Source organism: Lytechinus variegatus, chromosome 5 (assembly GCF_018143015.1).
Source record: "Lytechinus variegatus isolate NC3 chromosome 5, Lvar_3.0, whole genome shotgun sequence".
Lineage (NCBI taxonomy): Eukaryota > Metazoa > Echinodermata > Echinoidea > Temnopleuroida > Toxopneustidae > Lytechinus > Lytechinus variegatus.
The window spans coordinates 1,648,709-1,669,946 of NC_054744.1; the positions used below are offsets into that span (position 1 = coordinate 1,648,709).

The 21,238-nt window shown below is 34.6% G+C and overlaps 1 protein-coding gene across 11 annotated transcripts in view; it reads left to right on the forward strand.

Annotated features, from left to right (window-relative positions):
* The window catches only part of LOC121415035 (rho guanine nucleotide exchange factor 18-like), a 172,085-nt gene that overhangs the window by 16,103 nt on the left and 134,744 nt on the right, over window positions 1-21,238 (forward strand). For 9 of the 11 annotated variants that reach the window (XM_041608095.1, XM_041608097.1, XM_041608100.1 and 6 more), the window contains exons 2-3: window positions 5,192-5,375; window positions 13,326-13,346. In XM_041608095.1, coding sequence (XP_041464029.1) covers window positions 5,192-5,375; window positions 13,326-13,346 — 205 coding nt within the window. The remainder of the gene's footprint in view (window positions 1-5,191; window positions 5,376-13,325; window positions 13,347-21,238) is intronic. The other 2 variants (XM_041608098.1, XM_041608099.1) reach the window with 1 other exon arrangement.

Consider the following 21,238-nt stretch of genomic DNA (forward strand, 5'->3'; position numbering starts at 1 on the left):
CGCGAAACGTGTCACCCCACTGAGAGCGTTTCCATAGCAACAAGAGCGCTTTAAGTGAAGTGATTTTGAAAACCACTTTCGTGTGATCAAGTGGGAACACTAGTAAAGCGATCTTCCTAAGTGGTTTCCTGAATCGGTTTCCAGTAAACTAGTTTTAGGAACATAGTAAGAACACCCTCTTCGTCTCCGGTTGGTTATTTTTTAATAAGAAATAACTAAGGTGATGGTTTGCCGTAATGCATGCTCTCTTCTACATGACTTGACAAAAATGAATACATTCATACTCAATTATTTAAAAAAAGTTTTGCTAAAAAGTTATTAGTTACTTGGAAAAAAGAGGGAAGGGAATTTTTGAACTTTTTTTAATATGTTGAGTTAACTAGAAAGCATGAGATGTTTGAAAGAATCAGTTTATAAAACCATTTGGGTTTTTCATGATATCATTACCAGTTAATTTTGAAGTGAAAAGTCCCATGAAGTTCTAAGTATATAAACTATATACAGAAATTACATCCTCCCATTTTTTTCCACAGGGAGAAGGAATGAGTATCTGGATGAAAATTTTGAACAATAGGAAACTCCAAATGGTCATAGAAATGGTCTAAAACTGCAGGAATAATTAATGCCCATATTCACTAATACCCCTTTCATAAACCCAATTAAAATGAATTAGGCGGCTAATAGCAGCATAATTTCGTCGTAAAATTGAAGGAGGACAAGAGTTATCCGCATTACTCTGATGCTGCTATTATCCGCATAATTGCGGCATCGGGATAAGAATTTGAGTTTATGAACGTATTTCCAAATAATGCGGATAATTGCAATGGTGCGGTCACAAGGTCACCCATTTCCAATACAACCGCATCGGAGGGGGCGTGTCCAGTTGTCATGACGATTATCCGCCTTTTTCAGGACGGGCGCTCGTAAAAATAATGCGGCTTATTTTCGGAGTTTATGAATGCAATTTTTATTGAATTATCCGCATTACTCTTAGGCGGCTAATTGGAGGATAGGTTTATGAAAAGGGTATAAAATAGTCACTTGGAGGTTGCATAATAACCAGGCTCCAGTATTTGCAAGCTTGGGGGGGGGAATAGAGTTTGTAAGAATAAATATAAAAATAGAGATAAACACGTAAGTGCTTTTGATTTAGCAAAGTAATCCCTGGACTCCTTGTTCAACATCAATTGGATTAATACTATCCATTTTGCCATTATATTTATCTTATAAGACCAGCAACCAGGTAAGACTTTCTAGAGTATTGTCTTGCAGGAGATGTTGGTTAATGTTGTTTTAGATGGGATGGTAAATCTGCAATAAGTTATGACAGAAATTAGAAATTTTTCCCAATTTCATTTGACAAGAAATGGCATTACAAAAACTTTTTTTTTTTCTTGTTGTTATAATGAATAAGAGTTTTTTTTTTTAGATTGGCACTGACACTATATAAATGTAGGGTGCACCATTGGAACTTTTGCAGTTTAGTGTTCAAGAGCAATGGCAGAGTCATGATAGAAATGGAAAGTGAATATTTAGAGAGATTTATGAACCAGCATATGTTTCACATTCTATTTGATTGCAATGTGAGATATTAATTTACACTAGACAATAGGTGTAGATCCAGGATTTCATATTAAGTGGGAACACTGAAAGTTGGCCAGTTTCTTTCAACATTCTGACTTCCCTGAAAAAGAAAATGTTCCTTAATTTTAGAAGCCCAAATCATGACTTTGCCTAAATATATGTTAAGAGTTTCTCATTTAAAAATGGAAAAGAATGAGGGGTGTGAGCTTCTTGTAAAAAAGGGGAGGTACAATGTACAATTTTCAGCAGGGGGGGGGGGGCGAGGCCCCTCTGAACTCATACCTCATTACTGCCACTATTTGTTTAATGTGAGCAAACGCTTAATTTACATCAGTACAACAACAAAAAAGACCACAGAATTGTATTCCTCAGAATTCTATAACACCTATACAATTGCAAATTATAAAATATCAAAGCTTAAAGTTCATTGTCCAGTTTATTTCCACATTTCTTAAAATAAATAGTAAATCTGTATGCACCGATAATCACTTTCCAGTATATTGGCAGAATATGGGATGTTTAGGAGCTGATTCAGGTAGATCTTGCCAATGAAATGAGGTCAGGATTATGCCCCAATTTCATAAGAGGAATGACTGAATGGAATGTAAGAAGAGACGTGTGAATGGCTTAGATGAATGAAACAATTTGTAACGGTTTAATTTACTAAAGTGATCTATTTAGGGGACAGCAAGTGGTGTCTTGATGGGATTAAATAACTTGATTTCACGTCCCCATGTCATCTTCCTAAAAGCTTCGTCATGTTGCCAATTTTAGGGCAAGAAGACACTACTTGTCATCATTACCGCTCATGTTACTTGTTGACCCAGATAGCTGTACTATAATCCTAGCTGTTATCTCTATCCTGTCTCATGATAACTTTATTGAAAGAGAGAGAGAGAGATAATAAAGAAGAAGTATTCTAAGAAATACATTATGCTGTAACCTTGTGAATACCAGCATAGATATATTCTCCCAGGATTGGAATCTTTCTATTACCAGTAATGGCTTTGAACTTTTGGAGTAGTGCAGATATATGTGCATATTATTATTAGGAACTTTTTTATTTATGTGCAGTGATTGTGACATCATGGTGTTTAGTAGACCAAATTGCTATATATCCAATAACATAGATGATGTAACCATAAAAAATTTATTCAAAATAATTGTAAATTATCAATGTCATCTTTTTAAAAAATATATGATCATGATAATCCGCCTCCTTCACCTTTAAAAATATCTCCAGCAGTATGAAAGGTTATCAGATGAGATTTTAAATTTTCACCTTTTGATCATTTTTCGTTTCCTACCATCCCCAAAATTCAAATAAAGTCTTTATTTAGTGCAGTAAAAGTTATTGTACTTTAGTACAATTTATACCATATCTGCAGATATTTGCACTTCCCATATATAAACATGATCTATACATCAAATATTATGTTACCTTCCCCTCTGTTTAATGCAAAATTTTATTAATATTTATTGTGAAAGCAATACTTTATGTGACTTAACCTTCAAGTAAAAGTGCATATTGTCTTGTCCTTGGTGAATTAAAACAGAACAAAACAAAAAAGAATAGGCATGGGATTGAATTCTATCCCATTTCATTGTATCTTAATGCCAGCATATCTCTTAAACTTGTCAGTAGAAATTGACTAGTATCATTTATTGTATCATTCAAGTTTAGTGGGCACCATAAAGGCTTCTTAAATATTATTACACTCTAAATAGTATGTTTGAAAAGTGAGGTCAAGGATTTATTCATATGCTGTGTGCAGTAATATGTATATTTTTTTAGAGAGAAATTTAGGCTTGATGAAGATATATAAAATTACAACCTTAATATGATATGAAAGTTGAGTGACAGCAAACTAATAATTTATGTTTCTCAACAGATGTGTAAGATCTCTTTCACCAATATGTTAGCCATGAAAATTCTATATTCTACATCTGTACGACCAGGTGAAGATTACTGCGAATAATCCTTTCAGAAAAAACGGCTTGGTTTCAGGTTAACTAATTCAATAAATCTTCAAATGGTATTGATACCTCCTGAAAATGGACAGAAGCTTTAACCTTTTCATTCTCACTGCATGAGCCCCTGTGAATCAACGATGCAGTTCTACCAGTTTTGTTGATTGTCAAGAATATTTGCTTGTTTGAACGATGAGGTATTTCAGCTGAGGAAACTTAGAAAATATTTGTTACCACTCTGTGTCATGCTGAAGGTGTTATATGATTTGTGACATAAGGTGGTTTCAGACCGCCTCGAAGTTCGCCAGTTCCAGGTATTCTCTGATCGGGAAATTTACCCCGATCAGAAAATACCAGGTATTTTGGTAATGTGAAAGCAAACTACGCGTAATATCCCCGAAAGAAAATACCCGCTAAATAGTAGGTACTTGGCGAAATTATGAGAACTTTCGTGGGGATTTTTCCAAGGTCGCAGGTATTTTGGCGATGTGAAAGCAAATTACGGGAACTTTTATCCCAGCGTGTCGTTGGGCGCGGCGGCGTGGGTGGCTGCTGGGCTAGTGATTTTGAATCTCCCGCCTTGCCTGCTTATCAGACCACACTGCGCATGCTCGTAACTTCGGGTACTTATCTCGAAGGATGTGTTTCGGGGCGGTGTGAATGCTGGAATAATTAACGGGTATTTTCTAGCCTTAAAAAGTTCTCGTAATTTAACGGGGATTCTTGTGATCGAGGCGGTTTGATACCACCTATAGTGGACTATGAATATGAGTCCGTTCTCATTACGCTTTCTAAAACTAGTTTACTGGAAGCCGATTCAGGAAACCAGTTTGGAAGATCGCTTTGTTAGCATTCCCACTTGATCACACGAAAGTGGTTTTCAAAATTACTTCACGTAAAGCGCTCTTGATGCTATGGAAACGCTCTCAGTGGGGTGACATGTTTCGTGCGAAATTCAAAACCGCAGCATGGTCATTCTACACCTGTCGTGTAGAGTAGCGCACTCAAAATGTGCAAAGATCGCTCCCGAAGAACGGTTGTGTCCTCACTTATGCTAAAACCAGTTTAACGAGGCAAAGCGATCTTGAAAACTACATCGCGAGGTGGTTTTCCAAACTGGTTTAGAAGATTGCTTCTTCCAAGACCGCTTTGACCGTTCTCACTACATGTTAAACTAGTTTCCAGTAAACTAGTTTTAGGAGCATAGTGAGAACAGCCTCTATTTTATAGATAAACTAGATGTGTATTCATTGATGTTGTCATCGTCATTATCATTGGTGGCAATATTTCAGGTTTAGAGGATTCAATTCCCCTTCCCCATTTTCTGTAATTATTGAATTTTTGCATTTTATTTCGGGTCCCCATTTTGGATAAGAAAATGTATGTCTCAATCATTAAATTGAATTTATTGAACAATTGGCATGATAGCTTTCTTCAGTAGATTGGGTGTTTGGATTACGGTGATCTTGGATTGATTCTTACATGTGCTAGTGCCTTTGGTTAGGCTTTTATCCTCATTACTAGTTTCCTCCTAGAGGATGTTAAATCTTTGGACCTCTGTTTGCTTGCTTAAAAGCCTTCATTCTTTCATATCAATCAGGTAAAAATCACCCTTATTTTCCATTCTATTTCACAGATCCACCACCAAGAGAGACGTTACTCCACTTTGCAGCTCGTTTTGGACTGAGGGACTTTGCTGAACACCTACTGGATCATCCAGCTTCTGATGTAGCGCTCAAACTACCTAACAAGGACGGTGATCTGGCTGTAGAACTAGCCAGAACATCAGGGTTAGATAGCCTTGCTGATCGTATGCTAGAGTAAGTTTCTTTCTCTATAAAAATCATTTGTTTCAGCAGATGTTTAGTAATTAACTAAATTTGATGAGCCTGCACCTTTGAGTATTTTTTGATAAAAATATGGCATGATAGAAATGCTGTGAATTATTTTTTACATCACCATCATTGTAAAAACTGGGGTGTTACAATTAACACTATTTGGTGTCCCGAGAGTACTACAACCTCAGCGTTTAGATTACACCCTAGATATTGTGCATAACACCATAGGGTGTAAAAGTTACAACTAATGGTGTTGTAATAACACACATGGGTGATGAACTAAAATCACAAATTTAACACTGTCATAAAATGTCTAATGTTATCCTACACCGCTGACCATCACAGTCTTTGGTGTTTGTTGGTGTACTCTTCAAGATGTGTATAAAAAAAAGTGATTTAAGCATGGTCTTTGTTTTATGTCTTGGTCTTTGTGGAATGGTGAATATTGAGGTAAGGTGAACAACCGTTAGAGCCAATATGTCTCGGAGCTGATTCCACTTCTCACCATGTCCATCAAGAAAGTAAACTGCAAATATGAAATTGTGAAAATTTGCATGCAAAAATTGTTTATCATTTTTTATCTATTATCAATTTGGTAGAACTAAACAAATCAGCAAAACAGTAACATTTTGAAAACCTTGCATGTCATGGGAGTTAGATAAAGATGAAAATGCACTACTTTTCATTGGCATTTGTAGAGTTTATATTTTCACTGCAAGTCGCCCCTATTTTATTAGGTAATGATCTTCACCAATGAAGAACCATCAGTCCACTTTAATCTTGTAATTTACAAAGCATAGACAGGAGAAATCCTAGAATTTTCATATTATTCCTGCAGAAGTTGAAACATCCCTTTAACTGTCCTTACAAAGTGACACCCATTCTAGAAGCAGAACCATACTTTGACCAGAATCCTCTTGATTTTATCACGGGCGAGCACACTCCCGTCATCGGGAGTGACGTGGAAGCGGGGGCATTGTCAAAACACAGAGTCGTGTTTTCTCTCTCGTCACGTACTACGTCCATTCAATATTAGCAGAGAGTGAGTCCATAGATTGGCCCACTTTCACCAAATGAGAAAATTCTTCCTCTTTTTCCAATCAACATGTACCATTTGTACCCTGAATGAAGCAAGGCTTCTTGAAGGACAGGCCATACTGGGGTAAAAAGGTCATTGCCTAAGGTAACCTTGCTGCTACTCTTCTGACTTTATTTTCTTTCTGACCACCTAGTTTATTAAAGAAGAAAGATATCCAGTCTCCTTGATTAGTTTGGATCCAATGGGGACATGTTGATGAAGAGTAAGAGACCATCAATTAATGATTGCTTGGTATCTTCTTTGTATTCTGCTGGGGCGACAAGATGTTCAGTATTCCTGATGCTCAATCAGGAGAAAGAATTTTTCTAAGCAAGTAATCAGGTCGAGTGTTTTTATATCAACGAAGGTAAAGTAAGTTGAAAAGCCACAAGCTGCATTTATCAAAATATATAAGTTCCCAATCGTCACCTTAACCAAGTCAGATAATAAAAACTGACTCAATTTACTGCTAAAATCTAAAAGAGATTTTTTTCTTTACTATGAACTTCGAAAAAGAAAAGCCACTTTAGTATTAATACTAAGAGCATTGAAAGAAAAATAATTGAATGGGAAATAATTGCTCTAATTATATTTTTTAATGTAAAATAACATTACATTGGGACATATTGATAGTAATATCAAACATTGTTTATACTTATCACCAAGATAACAAAGACTTCCTTCTCTTTAAAAGATTAAATGAAATTGATTTTCTCACATACATGTTAGGTATTCTCTGTCAGCCAAAGTGTGTGTTTTTTTTATTAATCTTACAAGAATCTTTATTAGCATATCAATGATATCATTGAGAAACAAAATGATTGTATACAATAAAACAAAAAAGAAAAAAACCCAGACAAACAAATATAACAGGTGCCATATACATTCTCTAAAAACCCATTCAATGAATGATTATACCGTAACTTTAATTATTTTCTCTTGCCCAATATATTATAGCAATGAGGCATGTAAAATGTCCCACTTCCTTTCAAATTTGAAAAGTTGTTTGTACAAATTTGAATATATATATACTTGTTTCAACTTTACTCAGTACAATTCAAAAGATGGTAGAATAATCAAATGTCTACATACATAAATCATCACATACATAATCCCCGCGAAAGTTCTCGTAATTTCGCCAAGTACCTACTATTTAGTGGGTATTTTCTTTCGGGGAGATTACGCGTAGTTTGCTTTCACATTACCAAAATACCTGGTATTTTCTGATCGGGGTAAATTTCCCGATCAGAGAATACCTGGAACTGACGAACTTCGAGGCGGTCTGAAACCACCTATTGTTTGGATTTTTCAAACCAAAAGTTGGCCTACCTTTCTTATTTTAGCCAAATTTGGGGTTGGTTAAAACATTTTCTGAAAGTGTGAACATATGAAAATGGCATAGTAATATCGAACTTGTCTTTAGTGGCAATCAGTCTATAGTGAAAAACCTATCTTCAGTGACAACCAGAATTGTCTTCCATTTGTAAGCAATATGTTGTAGAACTTGTTGATAAAGGATACCTGTCTTTGGTTACCACTCTTTTCCCTTTAGTAACCACTCTTTTCCCTTTAGTAGCCTTAAAGGGCACACATGAGTATTACAGACCCCCATTCACTCACATGTTATATCATAGCTCATCAAAAAATCATTAAAAATCAATCCCTCGATAGATTTTGCTTTAATTCACTGACATTAGTCACAATTAACAGTACATTAAGACTTGATATGTTAATCAGGTACTTGACCAGCTCAATCAAAAGTTAAATGGCCTGAAATAAGACTAACCATAATTTCGGCCAGTTCATCGCCAGAAAAACCAGAACTGCATTGTGGGTAATAATGATTAAAATGAAATACAAAAATGCAGTCTAGCCTTCCCAAACGCCTTGATTATGAAAGAGTATGAACATAGCATTATGTCTATCGTTTTTCTTTTGATATACAAACATTTGATCTATTTTTAATGAATTATTTTAATCAATAAAGTCATGTGATCTTTACTTACGCCTGTCCGGCATGCTTTGCGCGCGGTTGAATTACTCTCATGTGCCCTATACTGTGGGTCAAATGACGAAAAGTTGAAAATTTTGGTCTCAAAAGAAAGAGTGAGTTCTCCTGAAGAGATTGATACCTTGCATTCAATACCTAATCTGACTAAACGTGTAAAAGAAAAGAAAACGTCTCATTAGACACCCCTCAATTTAATGTAAAAATGCAGTGTTCCATTCATATATTTTGTGCGCTTCCTATGGTATTGCAGCTACAAGTTCTACTTGCTTGATGTCCATCATTATTGGCTAAATATGTATTGTGCGGATTTACAACTTCTTGTTTACATGTTTGATTTCGTTCGAGGTGATTTATTACCTATGTTTTCGCATAAGAATAAACAAAGTAAATAAAAGAAAATTGATAACAAACAAAGATTGTAAGCATTTCTTTTGCTCATTCGCCTCTCTTCCCTATTATAACCGTTAATTTGGAGGAAGAAGGGGGGTGTTATAGGCATCAACCCCGCCCTGCTTACAAGCCAGGAATGTGGGGGTATGTACCCCGACTCAGCTACCCCCCCTCCTGTAGCTTTCAACGAAGTGAATAGTATTCAAGTGCGCAATCTATGATGTATCTGACTGAGACAAGTTTATGTATTTTAATATTTTGTTCATCTTTCTTTCTCTGCGTGCTCTAAATATTGAAAATAGGAATCCTGATGATAATTAGAAGTTATTTATCATTTTGAAGTTCCTACTAGTACTTGTTTCATTTCACACTCTCAAACCAACCAGATCTCCTATTGGCAGTAGAAACTCGCATTTCTGCATGATAAATGATAAGCATTGAATATACATTTGAAAGCGTCATTCCAGCATAGTAAGCGATAAATGCACTAAATGCCGAGTAATATACTTATCAACTGTTGTTAAACATAACCTATATCACTTTGCATAAAACTGTTTGATGCATTCTCACCACCGATTTCTAGCAGACGACGCCCAGCCATAGCAACGACAGTGTAGAAGTGTAGTCGCGATATAGGGCACACATGAGTATTACAGACCCCCATTCACTCACGTGTTATATCATAGCTCATCAAAAAATCATTAAAAATCAATCCCTCAATAGATTTTGCTTTAATTCACTGACATTAGTCACAATTAACAGTACATTAAGACTTGATATGTTAATCAGGTACTTGACCAGCTCAATCAAAAGTTAAATGGCCTGAAATAAGACTAACCATAATTTCGGCCAGTTCATCGCCAGAAAAACCAGAACTGCATTGTGGGTAATAATGATTAAAATGAAATACAAAAATGCAGTCTAGCCTTCCCAAACGCCTTGATTATGAAAGAGTATGAACATAGCATTATGTCTATCGTTTTTCTTTTGATATACAACCATTTGATCTATTTTTAATGAATTATTTTAATCAATAAAGTCATGTAATCTTTACGCCTGTCCGGCATGCTTTGCGTGCGGTTGAATTACTCTTGTGTGCCCTATACCAAACATCAAGAGATCACCCTGAGAGTATGCTGGATAGTCAGATGATTTGGAAATGTGTGCTTGTAGAGACAGGCCTGATGTTTGTACAGTATGATATCATACTTATGTAGCCTTGGGGGAATAACCTGGGGTAAAATGAAATAAATCAATGTCATAAACCCTCCGAAAGTTCACTGTTATTTTCATGACACTCCAATATCTACCAATATCTAAAATTACTGTCTCTTTGAAATAAGTCCAAATATAGCCCTTGAATCACGTTCTACTGTATGCTTTCTCTCAGAAATATGTAAACAGGGTATTTGGTGAGTGTTAGCTCAATTTTAGCTGTACTTTCTGTGCTTACCCTCAAATATTATTTGCAGTCTTATATTTCTTATGTGAATTGGATGTTTTAACTCAATATTCAGGTGAAATTGTTTCAGAGAGTGACATGTTGATTTATGAGAATTCATAAGAGCTAGAAGGTATATTCTATGTATCAAAAATGAATATCTTTCTCTCCCCCTCTCTCTCCCCCTCTCTCTCTTCCTCTCTCAAATCCCTAATACCTGCCAGTTTACTGCCATGGATTTGTATTCTCTAGAGCAATATAAGATGTGATTGATATAGAATGAAAGATGTATTGGTTATCAAACATTTGAATGAATGGTTTGGGGATACGGTAGTAGAATGTATTATAAAATAATTTCTTTATGTGTGAAAGGAATTATTCATTATTCTGTCATTTTAAGGAAATTTCCCGAATGGGGATAGTATAGTTTGATTCATTCATTCATACAGGAATAGTAATTTTTTGTCTTGCCTGCATAGCAGAGCGAGATTATAGGCGCCACTTTTCCGGTGGCATCGTCGTCAACATCAAATCTTTTCCTGAGGTTAAGTTTTTGATATGTCATCATAACTTAGAGTAAATGGGCCTAGTTCATGAAACTTGGATATAATGATTATCAAGTATTACTAATTACTGAACATCCTGCCACAGTTTGAGGTCACATGACCAAGGTCAAAGGTCATTTAGTGTCAATGAACTTGGACCATGTTGGGGGAATCAACATCAAAATCTTACCGAAGGTTAAGTTTGTGAAATGTCATCCTAACTTTGAAATTATTTGGACCTAGTTCATGAAACTTGTACACAATGGTAATCAAGTATTACTGGACACCCTGCCTGAGTTTCAGATCACATGACCAAGATCAAAAGGTCATTTAGGCTCAATGAACTTTGGCCATGTTGGGGGTATTTGTTGATTTCCATCAAAATTTGTGAAAGTTTATGGATCTGGTTCATGAAACCAGGACATATGAGTAATCAAGTATCACTTAACATCCTTTGTGAGTTTCAGGTCACACGACCAAGGTCAATGATCTTTGGAGTGTTGGGGTATTTGTTGAACTTTGCCATGGTAACCTTGAAAGTTTATGGATCCAGTTCATAAAATGTGGACATAGGGGTAATCTTGCACAAGTCTTCAGTCACATGATCAAAGTCAAATGTAATTTAGGGTCAGTGAACATAGTAAGCCCTAGTTTATCATCATGTGAATGATTATTCTATAGTCCTTGTCAAAGTCAGCACTGCTGCTAGATTGAATCGCGTAATGCAGGTGTGACTGCCAGAGGCGCTCCACTTGTATAATATTTGTATGAAAAATATGTTTACTAATACTATTAACGCTTCAACGAGATGTACTCCTTTTCTCTTCATAAGACAATTAACAAAAAGTAAAAAAACATCAACATAAAAAATGAAATGGGAACAAATCCATCTCAGACACTCAGTTATTAATGAAGTCATATACACATATCAAGTATTGCGAGAGGAATCCCAAGAATGCGTGTTATGTAGTACACTGTCAGGATCTCATAGTTGAGATATTTGGTGCATGGTGTCTGCTGAGTTTACCCCATTGGATACAAGCAAAGAGTTAGCCATAAAGATATGACCAGTGGGTGGTCGGTCTGTCCCTCCCATTCAATCCAAACCGGCTAACGGTGTGTTCAATGTTGATTTTCAAATTTAAACAGCAACATGAATCATGATTGAAAATGCAATTCCAAAAAAACGAACAAGATCAACGGTGCACCGTTCAGTGTCGAAAATATAAAGCCGTTTATATGTTGATCATCTTCCTGTTTTTGTTAGCGTAGCTTTAGTGCTCAGTTTGACCCATCACAAGAAATGTCAGTTCTGGTACCTGTTATGTGTAGGCTTCCACTGCGAGAGCACATTTAAAGACGTTTCAAAATGTGTTCAATGTAGCAATCGCGATGGTCAAGGTCGTAAATTTGAGATGGTCGTGCTTTCAAATGCATCTTTTTTTATGTTTAAATTTTCCTCTGAATCGTGATTTGAAAGATGTTTACTTTTACGAACGGGCATAGTGGACAGTGAACACACCCTTTGTTTCTCATGATATATCTGTGTCTTGTAATCATGCTTTCAATCATAATCCATGTTGCTGTTTAAAGGACAAGTCCACCCCCAACAAAACTTGATTTGAATATAAAGAGAAAAAATCATCAAGCATAACACTGAAAATTTCTAAAATAACTATTTTGTTAAAAATAAGTGAATCTTTTAAATGTCATAACTTTCTGATTTTACATCCGATTTTGATGAAATTTTCAGCATTGTACTTGTCTGATTTTTCTCTATTGATTCAAATCAAAATTTTTCTGAGGTGGACTTGAACTTTATCAAGGGAAAATGACATTGAACACACTTCCCTCTAACAAAGGGCCATATTCTGAACTTAAATTAAACTCTGGTCTAAAGATGTGGTTTAACTATGGAAAGCCAATTTTGACACAAATCTCAAACATTATATGTTCAAATAAGCATTTAATTTCTCATTTGGATAATTCATAATTGTACTAGAATAATAATTAATTTACTTTTTATCACTAAAGAATGGGGTAAGTGTACAGTAAATATGAAAATATACAATGTAAAAATCAGCAACCCTCTTATACATGTTTATCATTCTCTATGTCTTCTATATGAATTAATTATGCATAAGGGTATTGTAATTATATCAAGTTCATCTTTCATAAATGAGAATCAGTGTATTGTTGATTTGTAGGAAACTCCCTTGATCAGAGAATTATCTGTTTTGTCTCACCATTAAGTGAACTGCAGAGTATCATTCATTCACTTCTGAATAAAATATTTTATCAACCTTTCTCACATGCATAATTAACTCAGGAATGCAAATAAAGAGGAAAATAATTGCAACGAATATGCAGTGATTATTCCAAATATATTGCATTAGATATTTTCTATTATTAATCAGTGATGTGTGTAATATTTTCTTTCTCTGATATTTTCATTTTTGTTTTGTAGTATTTCAAAGAATGTTGAAAGGTATGTTGTTACATATTTTGTTGTTGGGATATATATTCCTGGTTTAGTTCGGTACACAGCACTTGTCACCCTAGATCTAAGCATGTAATTAAAGGTGTTTTGGGGCTCACACGTCAGTGATTTTTCGAACCGGCACATACGTAATTTTTGGTCAAATTTTCTAAATTTAGTTTTTGCATATTCTAAAAACCCTTCAGTAACTCTATAGAATGACCAAGCGTCATACCATAATTGGTATTATTTAAAGAAGAAGAGCACATTGAAAATTCACATGAAATGACATGTCCCCCTCCTTTTGATTTTATGAAGTGGCACAAACCATTCTTTCTGGACTGTGGCAGTCTCCATAATGGCGCGCAGAGGTCAATTACCCAACCTAGATGTTGCGCATATGCATTGAATGATTTTCCATACAAGCATGGTTTGTGCCACTAAAAACTTGGTATTTAATGGTGAGCATGATACGCATGATTTTACAAAGTGACCAAACCCCTGTTTTTCGTAAAAATTAGCAGTTTCTGAAATGCATACCTGCCATTTCTAATATTGAAAGAATGAATTTGAATGATCAACAAAATTGTGCATGTTATAAAAGGATAAAATGCATGCTTTAAATTAATATTAATAATTGCTCTGGTTTCTTTCAAAGTGCAAAGTCATGTGCATCAAAACGCTGAAACTTTGAATATGATTTTCTAAAAAATCATGTTTTGGAGACTAGATGAGGTTTGAGCCAGTTCGTAAAATCACTATGCTACAGTTCGGGCTTTTGGAATAATGAAATTCATCTTTTTCTTTCATTTTCTGTTTGGTTAATATAAGATTACTTTGTTCAGTCAAGAATATCATTTAATGTCATTAATCTGCTTTAGTTTAAACTCTTGGATGAGATTTCTTTTAAAGATCTCCTTCAATATGCATCAAGTATGCAAAAAAGATGTCAAGGGTTCATTCTCACCATGGATAATATTGTTCCAAATATTGTTACATTAATTCTTAAAGTTTGCTTTAACAAATGTGACCAGCCACCCCAAAACCAACAATAAGTCACCCAAAATAAATTTTGAGATTTTCCTTGAACTGGAAAAAGCATATCCTAAGCTTTTGGTCAACAATAAGTAGCTGTTTGAATGCAAAAGTTCAGCGAGAGTTTCTAAAAACGAGGAGAAAAGAAGGTTTGAAGAGATATGAGATGTGCACACTGTGTAATCTCAGTGAAACACCCAAGCTGCTAAAAATGGTGTCAGAGAAACTCTTGTATCTTGTCTTTTTTTCAATTTTACAGCTTAAATTTTGAATGTATGAAGAAAACCATTCCCCTTTCGGGTAAACTAATTTTTACTTTTAAATTTTGAAGACCATATTACTCTTTTGGCTATTAACAGAACCTTCCACTGTGACTTATTGTTGGTTTTGTGGTGTCTATATGTGATTTGTGGTATGATACTGCACAAGACACTATACATGAATATTGGTTTCATTCTAGAAATCTGGTGCTGATAGTCAAATCTATTTCATCCTATCTTCTATTTCACCACTTTGAACTTTTGGTTCATCCTGGGTAATTTTATATTCATTGGCCACAGGTGGTTTGGGGTCATTTCAGGTTAATGGTGACTCAAGCCTGAAAAAGAAGTTGAAAAATAGGGTAAATTTAAATAAGCAAAACAGATTTTTAAAACCAAAATTTAAATATTATGGAATTTTAAATTTTGGTATTATTCCAAATTATTTGTGGGCATGTTAACAGGGGGGGGGGGGGGATGGCACCAGGTTATTTGATGAGGGGTGAAGGGGGGGAGACTTAAAGGTCACATTGTTTTCTCAATTTAATAATGGTGATATGAATTTACAAAACTTTTTCATTTTCTTTTTCTTCCTCTTTTTTTCCCCACCATTTAAGAGATAAGGGGGGGGGGGCGTTGGCAATTGCTACATCTTCTGTTAGTGTTACTCTGTATTTCTCTTAAAGTTTGATTCTGTCTGCTGAAATCGTCATTCAATGTGACAAAATAATAGGGATAAAACATAGTCCTCTTGATCATTACAATTTCATAAATATTGCATAAAACAGGTAACTTAATCTTTGAAATGCCATTATGATCAATCTGATATCAGTGAAATTTTTCAGTGATATGCTTGATTTAATCCTACTCTATTTATTCAATTCATATCATTTTAAAGCGAGAGTACCCCCTTTAATACTCAGGTTTTTGTTGTTGGAAATCTGATGAATATCTCACAAAGCAATATTGCAGTATGGTGATTTTGTCACATACCATGTGTCTGCTGCACCTAGAAAGGTGCTAACTCAAGCACCTTTTTACTTAACACACATGCACTGCATGTTTTTAACATGAATTTGTGAAAAAAAAATTGCATCAGTGCACCTATGTGGGAGTTAAGTTCTATTGTATATTTAAAAGTAAATGAGTCAAACCCATTCTAAAGTCTGGTAAAGCAAGCTTAGCAAATATCAATTAAAATACCTGTGGACAAAAGGGATTTGCAGATGATTATTTCATGCCCTGATTATTGTATTTGCTAACACAGATGTTGGAATGAATTAAGAGGGTCTAAATATCAAATTTATACATTTTGTCTGATTCATAAAAGTATCCAATTAATCCCTTACTAAATCTGTGTAGATGTTTCAAATTTTAAAGTTTCATTTCATAATATTTCACACGAGAGCAAAAGCTTGAATATCTCTTTCATTGGTTGCTACGTTAGACTAAATCTTGCTTCTGTCATTCAGGGCTCTGTACAGGGAATGTGTGCCCCCCAAAATAATTCTTGGTTCTTACCATTAATTAATTTTTTCATAAAAAAAGCTTTTGATGATTTAGGTTTTGAGAATAATCAGAGTCAAGTAATCAACAAAATTTGGCCTTGAAGATAGCATTTTAACTGAGAATCATTAAAAATCAATACCCTCACTGTTTTTGGAACAGTAATATATTGAACCTATGGGGCATTACATATCTCACAATGTGTGGGGGATGGCTAGCCGTAGGAGGAGAAACCACACACAAAAAAAGTTTAAATAAGTGTTAATACTCCTCTAAGCAGAGGGGTTTCTGCTGTTTAATTGGACATCACATGTGATTTTAAAATACTCTTGTGTCCAGTGGGTTGATCGCTGTATTGTCTAGTAATCATTTCATATCTTTGTTAGATAAACAGACCTTCCATTCCTCATCCCTAGACCATTTCTTGGGCAAATTTTTATTATTGGTCTCACAGGCTCTCACAATATGGAACTTTCCTAAGTTTTATTTTAAAGAATCTTTGAAACACATGTATTAAAAGTCCTTTAATTACACTAGAGTTTTTGATCACGGTAATCATTATAGCAGCCTGCTTACAGTTCAGACATGCATTGCGCACACTTTAATTTGACCTATAAAATATGTACTTCCTGTGTCAAACTTAGCAGCATGGTGCATTGAGGTTTATCTTCAAATAAAGGTGTTAATGAACAATCTCTTGAATTGGAATAATGTTTTATGCATTACATTTTAATATTGTAGACTCTTGTTTAATATTAATGAAAGTTAACACTTTAACAATAGATCTAAAAAAATAACCTTCTTTAATATTGGGGGAAGTTGTTTGTAATGTTTGTAATTTTAGCTTGAAATGAGAGTCAGTTGAACGCATCCCAAGCTCTCAGTGGATGTTGACATAGCATTCTTATTTGCCCTTGATAATGGAAACCACCCCCTCGTGGTAATGATGCAATCCTGTGAGCACCGGTCTCATCCTCCGGTCTAATCAACTGGTTCAATAATCAGGACAGACTGGTCTAAGTGGGATGGAATTCAGATGCTATCTATTTATGTTCTATTTTGAAATTTGAATCGACAGTGCTCTCTTGTCCAATTACTCTGTAGGATGGTTTCAAAGGGGCATATAATGTAGGATGGGAATATGACAGCTGATTGCCCATGAAAACAGGTTTATCCATGTAGAATTCTGATGGGAAATACAGAATTAGCTGTTCACCATTATCTATTTATTTATTTATTGGTTTTATTTATTTTATACTGCAGGGTAGGCCTGTTCAGTTATGCAAAACTGCTTTCCAAAGGTGCCCTGCAGTTTAACAAAATAACTCAACATCATAGCAAAGCAATTTATGGAACACATAATATAGTAAAAACAGAATACATTATATGCATATAGAGTGAAATCAACAAATGCTCATGGAATCATTACATTTTACATCAAGTTATTCAGTGTAATTACTTGTATGACAGTCAGAATTTTAATGATTTACATTGTTTTTTTAATGCGTGGAGGGATGTGCATTTTTGTATGTCACAAGGGAGAGAATTAGATATGACGGCAGCAACATATAGGTTGGAGGAAGATAACCAACTATAACTCATGAGGGAATGTTTTCTGCAAATAATAGTAAATTGGTCCTCAATAGGTAAACAAATACGGAAAATCAGCTTATTTGTAAGAATATTTCTTATTATTTACAAAATTTATAAAAGGCAAGATATAAGAGTTTCTTTGACACCATTTTTGGGACTGCTCGGATGTTTCACTGGGATTGCACGATGTGCACACCCCATTCTTGAGTGGACATGAATTAAACAACTTTCTTCTCCTTTATTCTTTGAAACTCTCAACTAAATTGTTTCTACATATAACCAAGTACTTGCATGGTTTAATGTTGAGCAATTTTTACAAGCTAAATATCACTTCAAAGCTTAGGATGTGCCTTTTCAAGCTTGAATCAAAATATCAAAATTTAATTTGGTTGACTTATTGTGGGTTTGTGAGTAACAGGTCACATTCATAATGCTCTTGCATACCTTGATCATATAGAGCAGGAATCTTAGAGAATAAGTTTGTCATATGCAATCCTTGAGGATACTAACTGCACTGCTTTCTGTGCGTGTGTACCACTTTATAGAAATACCATTTGAAATGAAATCTTTTATAAACAGTTTTGTCATTCCTGAAAAAAGTAACTGCTTTAAGTCCTAATGATATACATAATGCAGATGATACTATGTTATTTCCGTAAGCTTAGTTTTACGAGTCTTTTTCGATTTATTTTTCTAAGCTTTACAATTGTTTCAGAATTTTGTGAGCTTTAAATAAAGATATTCCAGTCCACAAACCAATGGCTTAAGCTGTCATATCGAGACGGGCGTGTACTGTCTCTTGCCCGCTGGTGGGCAGAGCTTAGCATAAAGCATTAGCTGAGCTGACTCAGGTCAGACCTGTGTGTATGGTCTGAGCGGCGGTGTGTTCTTGGGGTCTAAACAGTGTAAAGAGATTTGATAAGCAGAGTTATCAAAGCTATATAAAACAAAAAAACTTGTCAGAGCCTAATGTTTTTGCTGTGCGAAAAAAAATCACAAACAAGAATCACAAATCTAAATATAACTGCCAACACAAGTCACTGACATCTCTTATTGATTTATCTGGCTTGGGATAGTATCTGAAAAATTAACATCTGAAACTGACTAGCTGGCGGAGCAATTTACTCTGCTGCCCACTTGTGACAAGTACGTTTTATTTAGAAAAAAAAATTAGCGCAAGGATTCATAGAAGTGCAAATGTCTATCGAGTCCAGTTTCTATAAAAGTAAAAAGCTGGTTAGTTTGTATAAACAAGTTCATATATTTAAAAATAATTTAATAATTAACAAATCTTAATAGGAAAAAAAATAACAATATATTAACCTATTAAAACTATTTGATAAAAAGGTGAGAATACCTTGTCCACACTAAGGACAGGGTTATATTATAGCTTTATACATTGGTATATATGCATTGCACTTGGATATCTAGGCGGAAATTTAAAAGTCTGGACATTTTTTTGTGATTTAAAGGGCAAGTCTTCTCCAACAAAATGTTGATTTGAATAAAAGGAGAAAAATCCAACAAGCATAACACTGAAAATTTCATCAAAATCAGATGTAAATTAAGAAAGTTATGACATTTTCAGTTTTGCTTCTTTTTCACAAAACAATTATATGCACAACTCAGCGCCATGCAAACGAGAGTCGATGTCCCTAACTCACTCTTTCTTTTACAACCAGACAACCACACATAAATTGATATGCATGCAGACGCCATCGCTGCCTTGGCTCAGGCAGATATCATCTGACATTTTACAAACTTTGCTTTGAAACGTTAGAGGTGGTTTTCTACCCATAATTTCAGATCATTTTTATTTGTCACATTGATAGACATGAAAACTTGTGCTAGTTTACCCTCATTTTACAATGTTATTGCTGAACACTCCTCCCCCCATGACAATTGAAATCCTTGATGCAATAACCAGGATTTGTTATATACTATCGATCAATCAGGTTTCAAATTACATTTCATTCCCACGCAAAGTCTTTTGCACTTTCATTTCATTATGTGATATTTACTTATAGATGGAGACCTTCCAAGAGATTGAAATAATTTGGAATATTGCACTTGTCAAAAATAGCTGTTTTTTTAATAGCATCAATGAAGATAGGAAACTTTGGGCTGAACAAGGCACTTGTCTACAGGAAATTAGATTTACATATGTATTATTCACATTATTATTCATCTTTCAAGCTGTTTTTCTTCCCTTATTTTGCAAAATGAGTAAAATAAATCATCTTAAGATATTTATTTTGGAAGCTATATATCATGATTTTTGTGAAAGGGCTTTAAAATATCAATTACTTAAATCAATGAAATTCTTGATTAAATTATTATATGTAATTTTAAGCATATTCTGAGGTGGGATTTGAACCCTGGACCTCCTGGGCCATGGTCTGTAGACTTAACCACTCTGCCACAACATCTCTACAATAATTCTAGTGGCATTATCTCCAATAAATCATTAGCTTTGAAGTCTAACAATGATTCATCTATACAAGCTGTCTAAGCTTCACTATGCCATTCTGTGTGGTGTATAGTTGTCATTGATTTTACATCATTATCAAAGCTTCTTGCCTTGGTGAGCAACAAATTGGCGTGGCATGGAAAATGAGCTTTGGATTTCTATTGTTTTATCCTGTGCTTTGGCACCTACACCTTTCTTTTGAGTGGATAACACCACTAATTGTTAGTACATTACAGATGTCCACCTGGTCCCCAAGAATTTTGATACAAACAGTGGTTTTATCAAGCACTTCAGTACAACCGTAGGTCCATGTTACAATATTGCTCTATCCACCCCCGTAACAATGTACTCATACATGTATTATAATGACTGTTGTAATATAACTATTTGTTAATAGATGTCATCCTGATGTATGTATATTGAGAAATAAAAGTGGTATATCCTGATTATTGATTTTAAATGCATAGTTTGAGTAAGCCATTATAGCTTATATTTACGTATCATGTTTTGTTGTGGTTTTAGTATCATGATCTGCTAGAGGCCTAAAGGGAAAATAAAAATTTTCCCCATTCCCTTTTTCAAAGGATAAGATAAAATTGTAAATATTCTTTCCCATGGTACTGGTGAATCAAAAGACAAAACAAATTCTACCGTGAAATCATGGGTAGTATAAATCTTATAATTTATCATATCAACTGTAAAAATGGTGGAAAATTACAGAGATTACGGTTAAACCCCCTCTCTCCCCCACAACCAGTATTAAAAAAAGAAATGGCAAGTTAAGTTTAGGCCTATTTTTGTTGTAATTTTGTGTTGACCTGAATCAATTAAAGAAATTGGATTAAATGAAATAGGGACTTAAATTCTTAATCATGGATTGGATTGTGATTGCATCTCTTTTGTCATTCAATAGTATTTTTTTCTTTTTAGAAACACTTGAAACTTAATACACACATACCTTAAAACTTGCTGGTAGTTTAATCATGTGTTTAGAATGAGTCATTAGAATTCAATGTTCATATCTTCATTTCCAACAC